The sequence below is a fragment of the Primulina huaijiensis genome, chromosome 4 (assembly GCF_012295235.1).
Source record: "Primulina huaijiensis isolate GDHJ02 chromosome 4, ASM1229523v2, whole genome shotgun sequence".
Lineage (NCBI taxonomy): Eukaryota > Viridiplantae > Streptophyta > Magnoliopsida > Lamiales > Gesneriaceae > Primulina > Primulina huaijiensis.
In genome coordinates this window covers 3,555,658-3,566,931 of record NC_133309.1, presented here as the reverse complement: position 1 = coordinate 3,566,931, position 11,274 = coordinate 3,555,658, and the positions used below count along the sequence as shown (strand labels likewise).

The 11,274-nt window shown below is 35.9% G+C and overlaps 1 protein-coding gene across 3 annotated transcripts; it reads right to left on the bottom strand.

Annotated features, from left to right (window-relative positions):
- Window positions 1-354: 354 nt before the first annotated feature.
- Window positions 355-9,983, bottom strand: LOC140975254 (uncharacterized). 3 transcript variants are annotated; one of them, XM_073438853.1, is made up of 16 exons: window positions 9,716-9,983; window positions 8,725-9,092; window positions 8,382-8,607; window positions 8,064-8,309; window positions 7,632-7,747; window positions 7,018-7,116; window positions 6,851-6,938; window positions 6,312-6,541; window positions 3,711-3,895; window positions 3,337-3,536; window positions 2,306-2,638; window positions 2,115-2,216; window positions 1,745-2,042; window positions 1,317-1,465; window positions 838-1,122; window positions 355-752 (listed from the first exon to the last, which is right to left on the bottom strand). In XM_073438853.1, the coding sequence occupies exons 2-16, from the start codon at window positions 9,021-9,023 to the stop codon at window positions 543-545; spliced, it is 3,066 nt and encodes a 1,021-aa protein (XP_073294954.1). In that variant the 5' UTR covers window positions 9,024-9,092; window positions 9,716-9,983; the 3' UTR covers window positions 355-542. The 3 variants fall into 3 exon arrangements, with proteins under 3 accessions (XP_073294954.1, XP_073294955.1, XP_073294956.1); XM_073438854.1 differs by having other exon boundaries at window positions 9,818-9,983; XM_073438855.1 differs by lacking the exon at window positions 9,716-9,983 and having other exon boundaries at window positions 8,064-8,277; window positions 8,725-8,948.
- Between the last annotated feature and the right edge of the window lie 1,291 nt (window positions 9,984-11,274).

Below are 11,274 nucleotides of genomic sequence, written 5' to 3'. Positions count from 1 at the left end.
TTTCTTATTTCCATGGGTATTTATTGTAGGCAAATAATCTATAATTTATATCAGCTTCAAAAATCATATAAAACATAATATTATTTTATTACCATATATTACATTTCATTATTTATAAATAGATCCAGTATTCAACACTGAAAACTCTTGTGAATTACTTGACATGTGATACTGTTGATGTACAATAATTGTCTCTGCTGGATAGAACGATCGAATCATGACACTTTGACTGATATACAATTTAAAAATATTTGAATTGTACTATTACCATCAACGATCGAAGCAAAATCTAATATTACCCTACTTGGCATTTTCAAAAATAGGCCTCCATAAAGATGGGAGAAAATTGAGAAGACACATAGTTGACATCAAATTAAATATCTCTGGTTTTTTTTTTTTGGGTTCATTTTTTCCTATGGTTTTTTTAGTTTATTATCAATATTTTCTTACACTTCCTACTTAATACTTTATCCCAAAATAAATCTCCTAGCTGCTCCTAAACCATACACCTTACATTAATGTTACAAATCACATTTCCTATATCAGTGAGTTACTGATCCATTAACTGGCTCTACTTCAGGTTTTACTGTTTGTTCAACGACAAAGCGGTCGACGATTCTTACAGTGTTAACAGGATCCTGCTGAGAGGAAACAGATCGCCATTTGCTTGGATGCTTTCTGAGGTAGCTAAGGTTTTGTGGCTGTTTCGACTCTCCCTCCCAATTAGGATCCAGCTTCCAGTCTTTTGGAACCTGCGCAAAACTCAGGAGATTAAGCTGGGAATTCAGATTTCATATTTACTCAACTGTCAGAAACTGTGCAGCATTAGTTTTATACTTTATCGACTGCAAGGGTGAAGACTTCAAGATCGCCTTTCGGGTCTATGTGGAATCGTGTAAATGACTTGTAGTTAGCGATTCGCAGGGACGAGAATGCTTCGTCAAAGTGTATGTGAAGCCAATTGATGCAGATATAGAGGTAGCTTCCAAAAATCAATGACACGATGGGAGTCGAAAAGACCCAGAAGTAAAGGAAGACGGAAGCATAATAAATGGCAGCACCTCCTCGGGGAAGTGAATCCATCCCATTCTTGCAGATGTTCTTCCTGGTGACAGCCATCACCTGAAAATTGGTCGACATAAAGCAAAAGATAAAATTACAGATTGGGAAAGAAGTATGACCGTGAGTCCTTTTTTTTGCCAACCTGGAGCATACATATAAACCTTGAAATTTAACATAAATCAATGCCCTTCGCATATCGTTGTGTGTGGCATATAAAAATCCAAGGCAGTAATGAGTCAGCAAAGCATTCTCACCTCAGGAACATCGAAAGCGGACATCAGGTACTTTATGCATGCTGGATATAGGCCGAAAGTCCATTGCTCCATGCGTGCTCTGAGGCCTGTTGGATCCGGAAAATGCTCACTCTCAACAGATCGATACCACTCATATAAAGTGTGATAACCTGAGAAATTTTAAATTGCTTAGGTGACAATGGGTACCCATCAATGAAGTATCAATGGAAATGTGAGCATGGTATCGTTGAACAGCTAGTCAAAAATAGAAATTTTAAAATATGCGACGGAAATTTATGGTTGATGGTTAGACAAAGTTCAACAGGTATATGCATAAACGAATCGAAAACTGAATCAATAAATTAAAAGAAAAAATATCCCACAGATACACATGCAAATTTCTTTCTTTGAAAAAAAAAATCTTAATTTATTGATTATGAAACTATCACCTGCATTTGCCAATAATTTATGCTTGATACATGTCTCAATCCCCAATTCCAAAAGCAACATTAAAATCAACGCAGCAGCCAGGTGCGCAGACACATGGAGTATGCCAATTATTATTCTTCTCTTTCGAGACACTTTTGAGGGCACAAAGGTGATGGCAATAACTAACAATAAAAAAGCGCCGGCTGATGATACATACGACCATCCCAGCATATAGATGAAAGCATCCCATACCGTGCCAAAGAAGCTTCTTAGATGGCCAGAAAATGTATCATCTCGTAACATATGTCCTAGCTTACACTAGAAAAAGAAAGGAAACCGGTAAGACATGCATATATTGAGTATATTGTAATAATGTTGTCAAATGTTTACCTGTGGAAACATGGAAAAGGCCAAGATGAAATATAAAAAGCCACCGATTGTATCAAACTGCCAATTTTTCTTCCGAAACTTCAATATATTCCCTAAAGCAATCTGCACCAAAATTCCAATAACTAGTGTCAATTATGATTTAAAAGGATAGCAATTTACACATAGTTTGTATCACAAAACTGCTGATGCACCCTGCTTGAGTCTTCAAATGAAGGGTAAGATGCCTTGCTTTCATACGTAGTCCCGTATAAATTGTTGAAATTACTAAAGACATGAGTGGGATGCAAAAATGCCCCACCACAACCATTAACAAGTAAATGTTGCACATGTACGGGCTTCTCTGACTGCACAAATGAATGGCGCATGTAATGATGCAAGTCTCCTGCCATTCTGAGCTTACACCTTCCTTTCAAATGGTCACATATCAGATGGGTAACATTCTTTCCACTCGTGTCTTCCCAGTACCAGTCAAGAAGCCAATTAGGTTCGTGGGTCATGATAATCACAGAATCAGAGTCTCCAACCTAAAACACAAATAAGAAAAAGTAAAGAAAGACCTCGGACAATGCTGAGATGGAAGTTTCTGCGTTGAATTAGTTCCCTTAACAATCATAAAAAGCAAACTAACAATCCACCATTTAAAATAATAGCAAAAATTGGCAATAACACGATACATAACAATCTTATGTTTCTTACTAGGTGATTACAAATTAACTACCCTTAGAAGGGCCACCTATTTGAAGAGTTCCATCAGCAGAATTAATTTACAGACACCTGATATCGTGTACATAATACAAAATCAAAGGGAGCATCAGATACAATTTTCTCCAGGTCCAATTTCATAACCTTCAGAAATCGTATGTTAATATAATCATCAAGGATAAGATATTATGATAAATTCTTAATTAAGATGTTGGATGATGCCCAAAATCTGCTAATCCAAACCAGAGACCATAGGTGAACTGTAACTTAAAGTGACCGACACGTCCAGTGAAACTTTGTAATTAATTAATTCAAACACCAAACTTAGATAATTGTGGATCACACATTGTTCTTCACATCATTATATGTGCATATATTTGAAGGAAAGCACCCTAACACATTGTTGTGTTTACATAACCTTAATTAAAGTATCAGCAACACAACTAAAGACATTCACTTTCAGATTCATTTCAGTATTCCAGCACGAGGACAACTAAATCTAGATAATTAGAAAAGTTACCTTTTCTTTAATTAATTCTGAAAAAAACTTGAACTGGTAGACATCAATATCGCAATGCAAAGCAAGATCAAGACCAAAGACCCACCATCCTTTGGGTAGCTGAAGGGCAAAATAACTTTTCTTTTGAGGCATAAACCATCCACCTAACCAGCTCTTGTGACAAATATATCGCATAAACGTCTGAAGCCCATCAAACCAATCTGAAAATTCACAAAGATGCTTGGCTACATTACATATTCATGAGCAAAAGATCGATTAATACAGAGAAATTAAACGACGGAGAGCATAAAGAAGATAAAAAACAGAAGATGCCTATGGTACCAAAAAGGAATATAGGAAGAAGCCCAAAGTGCAGGCCAAGAACCGAAACAAACCATGATTTCCAGGTATGAGAAAGCACTGAGGCCCATCATACTGTTTCAAAGACGACAACCCATGAGGCAATTCCGGTTTGTTTATAGCTATATGCTCCTTCTTATACCAAACTGGAGGTTGCAGAGCATATTCAAAGGGACGAAAAAGACGATTCTCATATGTGAATTCAGATGGATTGGGATACCTGGATAAAAAACACGAAATTCAATACTTAATCTACCTTACAATGAAGTTAAAACCCTTCATCAGGTATGCTGATATTAAACAAGTACAATATCCAAAAGCATCTAAGGCACACGTATTCATTGTTGATGAAGACAAAACTAAAAAAATTGCCTGCCCTTCATATTAACTGGCATTTTGTTCTGAGAAGGTTAAGTGACATGGAAAGTGCTTTCCAGGATTCTGAAATAACACCTTGTACAGTTACTTTGCAAATACTGCTATGACCTCAAAAATTTGCAAGAGTCACCTCCAAAAGAGAATCTGGTACGTCACATGAGCCAAAGGTGCTAGTCTCAGGAACATAGCACAATCTGATTTGTTTGACAGATAAAATTACTTTAATGTGTCTATTGACATTATTATAGAACACTTACCTTTTAAGCGACCACTCGTCAATGAGTACGTTTAACCATTAGATATAAGGCAGATAGAAATGCAGATTAGTGGATCTCATTGCCTGAAGATATCCAATCTGCTATATCTTACTTATCCAACCTTCTGGTGATTATACACCTGATCTGTTAAATCGTTCACTTAACCAAATACCTAGCAACTTGTCTCAAGAGGATAACTGGATGTTCTGAGACCACCCTCTTTGAATGAACTCACTCAAATTCATGCTTTTTATTTGGCACAAACCCCAACAGTGTTGCGCAGGTGCAGATCTGTTTTCAGTATTTTTTCCCCCAAAACTATCGGGAATTTGTCAAGGGGGATCAATGGGAAGCAATTCTAGATTTTAAGAGGTTCTCTTTAGCCCAAAAGCTTCACCTATAATAGGAGTACGAATGAGACAAGCTCATGAAATTTTATCAGCTCAAACTTGATTACAAAACATTGAACTCAAGCACAACATAAACGGATCCAGACTAAGCCTGCGAACTCAGATTCTGCTTATAAGATTTGTTTATGAATATGTTAGCAAGCTCAAATCATGAGTTAGACTTGCAACGTTACGAACAAAATCATGTCCAAAATGTTTAACAGTAGGCTTTCTACCTTGCTACCTAAGATCATTTTCTGCTCATGAAGTGGATTTACCCATCGTAGGTATACAGTGGGGGGTAATGTTATGACAGGCTCCGATGACATTTTCTCTATGACAAGAAGACCCCATATCCCCTGCACATCGCAGCTGATTTCTATCAAGATGCCTGCATGACCTTTTTTTGTCTACATCCCCGATCAAATACAAGCCTAAAGTTAGTCACCTTATCATCTCACTAGATGATCATGTTTCTTTCCTGATCTGTATGAAAAGGTCTCAGGTCAGAAGCAGCTTCACTATTTAGAACAGCAGCACCACTGCCAGTGTGAGTGCAGTCCAAGGTATAACTGGTTTCGCCAAAAAGACCTTCCAGGTTCGTGTCTTGGAACGACATTTAGCACGCTAAAGTCATTTTTTCCATGGTTTACTTCTGAAAGCCCATGAATCTACCTTGGGGTGGAATAGTCAAGCCCGTTTGCCAGGAAGTGGTTTGATGCAATTAAAAAGCTTTGCGCTTTACCTGTTCCAGGTAATGAATTCACCTAAAATGACAGTCAAAGCACTTTTTGATCTCATCCATCTATGTGGGCAAACATCCTCAAACTCAATTATTACAAGGACTAATTTCCAGTCTCCATCTCAAGATCTCCTTAGTTCTACTGAATGCTCGCGGTTTGCTATGAGGAAGAGGATGACCTTTTTTCGAGACACGGAGAGGGTAACTTCTTCTTTAGGCAGGGTTGCAGGTACGGTGACTCTCCATTATGTCTGGTTCTTGACTTGGAGTTCTGCCTTTTAGTTATGGCTAACTACTTGATAGCTGCTTCGTTGAATTCATAGTTATTTGTTCTACATGCTAGTTACATCTAATGATGATCCTTACTGAAGGTCTTGGAATATATTTGGGTCTCTAAGTCCTTGGTTTCAGAAGCAGAATTTTAACCAAAGTAACAGCAAAATGGAACATTTGGCGCAAGTGGTGATTGAGGCACAATCGTGAGGCATCAAGTCAATACTTGATCGAAGAATAGATGGCATCTTTCCGGTGTATGAACAAAAATTACAGCCAGCTTAAAAGAAAATAGCACCACTCCTTTTTAAAAAAACAAGAAGAGATATTCTAACAAGTTATACTAGATGCATCAAGTGATACCAGTCATTGTTAGATTACAACCAACGCAAATGGTCCTTTAAGGTCAATTGATGCCTTTCAAAAGACATCAAAACTTAGAGACTAACGAATAACTCATTGAATTATATTTGGAAAATAATCAAATTATTTAAATCACTGCCTATTTGACGAGATAAATCGTTCCCTTCATCGTCACACACTTAAAAAACAATAATAAAAAATACTACCAGAGGAAAGACAAGGTATCGAGCTTACGCAAGATCACCTCCAATAAGGAGCAGGTTACCACGGGGCAGCATAATCGGTGAATCATCACTCCAAACTCTTACAGAGGGCTGAGCAAGAAGTCGTGCAACGCTATAGGAAGAATTACCACCGTCACCAGTATCAGCCATAAAATCAAACCATAATTCATCTCTCTCGCTAAACTGGTCATATAAAAGATCCTCATGCTTCCCTCCAACTTCAGCCCTGCTCATTGCAGCCTGCAGCAATAGGGTAAATGGGATATCACAAAAAAAAAGGCACCATATCTAGTATAATAACATAAAATAACAGCATGTTGCAGAATACACAATAAAACTAATTATGAGAATCAAGAAGATATACTTTTTTAAAGAAAAAGACGAGAGTTTCACTAAAACACATTCAGCTTATAGCTCTTTCTTCAATAATTAGATCCTTCATTGAGAGAATCTTTAAACGAAATTGCATTGAGTGTGCAAAGTGAAACTTATGATGATGAATAAATTTCGATAAGAGCATCAATAATATGAACATGAACTTTCAAATACCTGCATCATACGCATGTCAAAGCGTCCAACAAACACAGTAACTGATACAAGGAGGTCAAAAACTGTCTTGAATAAATCAGCAGATGTCCTGCATTACAGAAACTGAAAAATTACAATGACTGAGGATGCTATGGAAATAAAGATAGATAGAGAGAGAGTGGGCATACCCCGAATACCAAGGAACCATCTCCAAGAAATCAGGCTTCATTTGCTTTTTCTTCAACTTGTCAAATTCTTTTTGTGATACAGGGTGAGTAAGAGCCCATCTATCGATTAGAGAATGTGATCGACATAGAGAATTTAATCAATTAGAACTTGACTTCATTAAAAAGGAGTTGATGAAACAACATTTGAATAATTATCATGTTAGTTACTATTTGAAACCTTGCACACTCAATCTTAAGGCAGCAAGAAAAGGTAGAAGCAAACAAAGCACATCAGTATCTTAAAAATAATGCAACGATGCCAAGAAGATTGGCGACTCTTGCACTCACCCCCTAAGCTACATAAAGTTGGATGGGAAAACTTTAAAGGCCAACACTTCTCAAAGAAAGATATGAAAGGAAAATGCACTCGCCTCCTAAGTTATAAAGTTGGATGAAAGAAAAAACTTAATGCCAACACTTATCATAGAAAGAAAGATATGAACGGTAATATAAATCCACGGTGCTCATAATTTTTCTTGCATCTGTATGAGGACCTTTGAAGACAACAAACTGGAGGCGAAAGCAAAATAATACAACTTATGAAATAGAAAAGCAAGGGATTAGTTGACTCTCACCCGGTCGATCTCTCCACAACATAATTTGCCATGTAGAGGCCTATGAAAGTGGCCCATAATGAATATATAGGAGAAATTTCATCTGGTGATTCTTCACAAGAACCACTACAAGTTAACTGAAACAAGATGAATGCAAACACATAGCCCCAGTTAAGATCATAGACAATTATGATAAGAAAATCATAAATGTGTGTTTGGATAAAAGATATAAATGCGGGGGATTTCAAATCTGTAGCAAGCGACTTGCTTGGATATTTTAAAATCCATGGATTTGAAATTCCTTAGTTAAAATTTCAAGTTACTTTTTCTATCACAACATTGGATTTCAATCTTTAATTGATGAATTAATTTGAAATACAACACTCCAAATACATTTCTCGGATCAAAGACTTCAATTCAAATGCAGCTAAATATCAAAAGAATAAGCCATACCTCTCCATAAATGACCCATTTGGACAGAAACGGATAATCACTGGCAGAACCAACTGGAGCAAACCAAGATTTGCAAACTTCTTCTTTAAACTCATTCATACGTATAAATTTTGCAAGCCATGTATTCACTTCTTCTTTGTTCCATCGAGTAAACCAGCCAGAGAACCTCCTTTCAAATGTCTTGCCTCTCATAATAGCACTGTTACCACAGTGGCTATAAAATACACAACATGCTACACTTATAACCTACACGACAATAAGTCAAGAAATAAGATCCAAGAAAGTTTGTTTTTATCAGGATGCGCTCATTGAACTTACAGCACAATTTTGAAGAATTGTAAGTATTGCAGGTCTCCTTCCAGCCACACGAGCAACAAGTCCAACATACCAGAGGCCAAGAAATATTACGTGGAAAACAAGAAGAAATAAAATGGAAGATAAATAGATTGTTAAAAACAAAGATAGGTTCATCCTCATATCAACTCCCATCGATTGAAAACTAGGAAGGTGATATAAGGCAGCCACCAATATCCAGGCTATATACCTACAAAGTAAAACACCATCATCATCAAACTTCGTTAGATTTACGTTTTAGTTTCTTCTTAAATAATCAGATTTTATGATATTCAACAAAATAAATAGCTCAAAAAGGGATGCCTACCAGCGACTGAAATTAGAATAATTCGGTTTGATTGTTTTCCCTATAAAAGGAGAAGAAAAAAAATAGAAGAATCCAAGCAAGCAGGCATAGATCGACCACCATTTAATGTTGCTGTCTAACTTCTGGATAAGCGTATGCATATTTTCGGAGGATATGAAAAATAAGCAACCAATAAAAACAGCAATGACCGCATGCCGTGAATGCTGATGCGGATATGGATATGTGTGAGTGAAAATAGTCCTAACTGTCTCCATATTTAGAGTATCTAGTAAACCACTAGGCTGTCTGTCAGGCCCCATTGTAGAATATTGAAATAAGTTAACTTCTGCTTCGTAATGTTGCCAGAGACTTCAATCCGCAAGAAACAACTGCACAACAGACATCTCCAAGTCGGAATACTGCTGACAATCTTTAAAAAGACATACATGTATAGAACAATGAATATCTTAATTTAACACAGTTAAGTTATGCATAAAGAGTCCTTGTGTAAACAGAGTGATCTAGGCAAAAATGTTCCCTTCTCACACAATCCCCAGAAAATGTCAAGTAAATTACAAGAACGTTCAAGTGTCGGACACCGCACGATCAACAACGTTCAGAGTAAGTATCAGACAGAGTACGCCAAGCAACATAAACTATAATAATTGTCATCAAACGTTGCCGATATTCCTAAACCAAGAAAGTCTACAGAATACACAACACCAAATTATTCCAGTATGACGCTTCATTCAAGTAGTACCAGAACAAACCAACAACCTAGTGAAGCAATTGAATTTAACAAATCAATCCACGACCTTTGATAACAAAACCAGGAAACTACAAAAGCCAAGAACTCAATACATAAATAGGGATCCGCGAGCATAACCAGCAATTGGGTTTTTCCTATTCCAATCGACATTGATACTGGCATGCTGAACAAACCCAAAAAGGAAAAATAAAAATAAACAAACATCCACAGAACACAGAACTTCCGCAAGTGAATCAAACATACCTGATTCAAGGAAGATGAGATAGAGCAAGAGAACCCAGAAAGCAAGCGTGTTGAAAAGGAAAAGGACATATTTCAGAGATCAAGAAACAAGAATCAGCCTACATCTGAGAGTTATTTCTTGAGGGAAAAAAAAGGGAACAATTCCATAATCGAACCGCATATTCTTCAAACTCAAAACTCCCTCGTACCGAACCCAGAAATTATTTGGATTTTTTTTAGAGAACTCGGATCACTTTCGTGTTTAAATTGGATTTTTGCGTTTACTTTTTTTNAACTGATATAATTTATATTATATTCCAAAAATCAAAGATATCCTTAAAATAAAAATTTTTAACTTATCCGATTTGAAGTTTAATCTAATAATTCATAAATTTTTTACTTTCTTAAAATAACTTTATATTTTCATTTATTTTGATATGATAATGAAATCATATAGCTGAAAGCTGACCAAGCCTGACAATGAAATTCATTAGTGGAAGGACGTGACAGAGTTGTTTGAGTAGGTCTCTTGTGAGACGGTCTCACGAATTTTTATCTGTGAAATGGGTCAATCCTCCAGATAATCACAATAAAAAATAATATTCTTAACATAAAAAGTAATATTTTTTCATGGATGACCCAAATAAGATATCTGTCTCACAAAATACAACCTGTGAAACCGTCTCACACAAGTTTTTGACGAGTTGTTTTTGTTAGATGGAGATGAAAGTCTAATTTTTACTTGGTCTTTTTTCGATCAGAATACGAATAAAATCAAGAAGGTCAATTATCTCATTGGATTTATCTTGTTCACATGTCGATCTCATAGCTTCAAAGAAGGACAAAAATACGATAAGTAGATCCGATTGAATGGTGGATTGGTCGGGGACGACCCATCAATCCCTATCTAATAATGATACTATTATATGAGAGGCTAAATGAAATGAAAAGTTCTCTTAATCTTTAAGTCAGGTGACTCGAGAAAGCTTGGAAGGCAACTCTTTTCTTGATAAACAAGTTGTTTGCTAACTGATTGATTGGACTTATGTCGTCGTTCGACAACTACGTTTATTTTCCATTTATTATTATAACCATTGACCCCCCAAATCGAGAAATTGGCCTTCAGTCTTCAGCCGTCGTTTTTTTTTTGTTCAGTCCCTGGGTATTTTTTTAGTACCACATTTCTACATGAAGTGTACCACATTTCCACATGATACCACAATTTTGTGAGTAGGGAGTGAACCCAAAAAAATGTTTTGATTGGGGATTTTTTCACCAACTTCCCAATCAAATATATATAGTACAATAAATTCAATTATTAATTTTTTTTATTGGTAATTAATTGATGTCATAATTTTTGGGTTTGAAAAAATAATTAATAAAATAATATATTTATATATAGCATAATTTTTACATAGTTTTTTTTAATTTTTTTTTCGTATTTTATAATCAAATAGATATAATATGTTGTGTATACCAAATTGGAATTGAGTTTTACTTAAAGCTATTCACAAGTAGTTTTACTAGTATACATCTTAGTTTTGACTCTCAACTTGACAAAGGTTCAAAAAAATTTGTCA

Excerpts from the sequence above, each read along its gene's own strand:
- LOC140975254 (XM_073438853.1), bottom strand. The coding sequence starts at position 9,023 with ATGGGGCCTGACAGACAGCCTAGTGGTTTACTAGATACTCTAAATATG. Across the intron at positions 3,896-6,311 it reads CTTATTGGAGGTGATCTTGC|GTATCCCAATCCATCTGAAT; the intron begins GTAAGCTCGATA and ends TTTTTTATCCAG. Across the intron at positions 753-837 it reads TCACCCTTGCAGTCGATAAA|GTTCCAAAAGACTGGAAGCT; the intron begins GTATAAAACTAA and ends AGTTTTGCGCAG.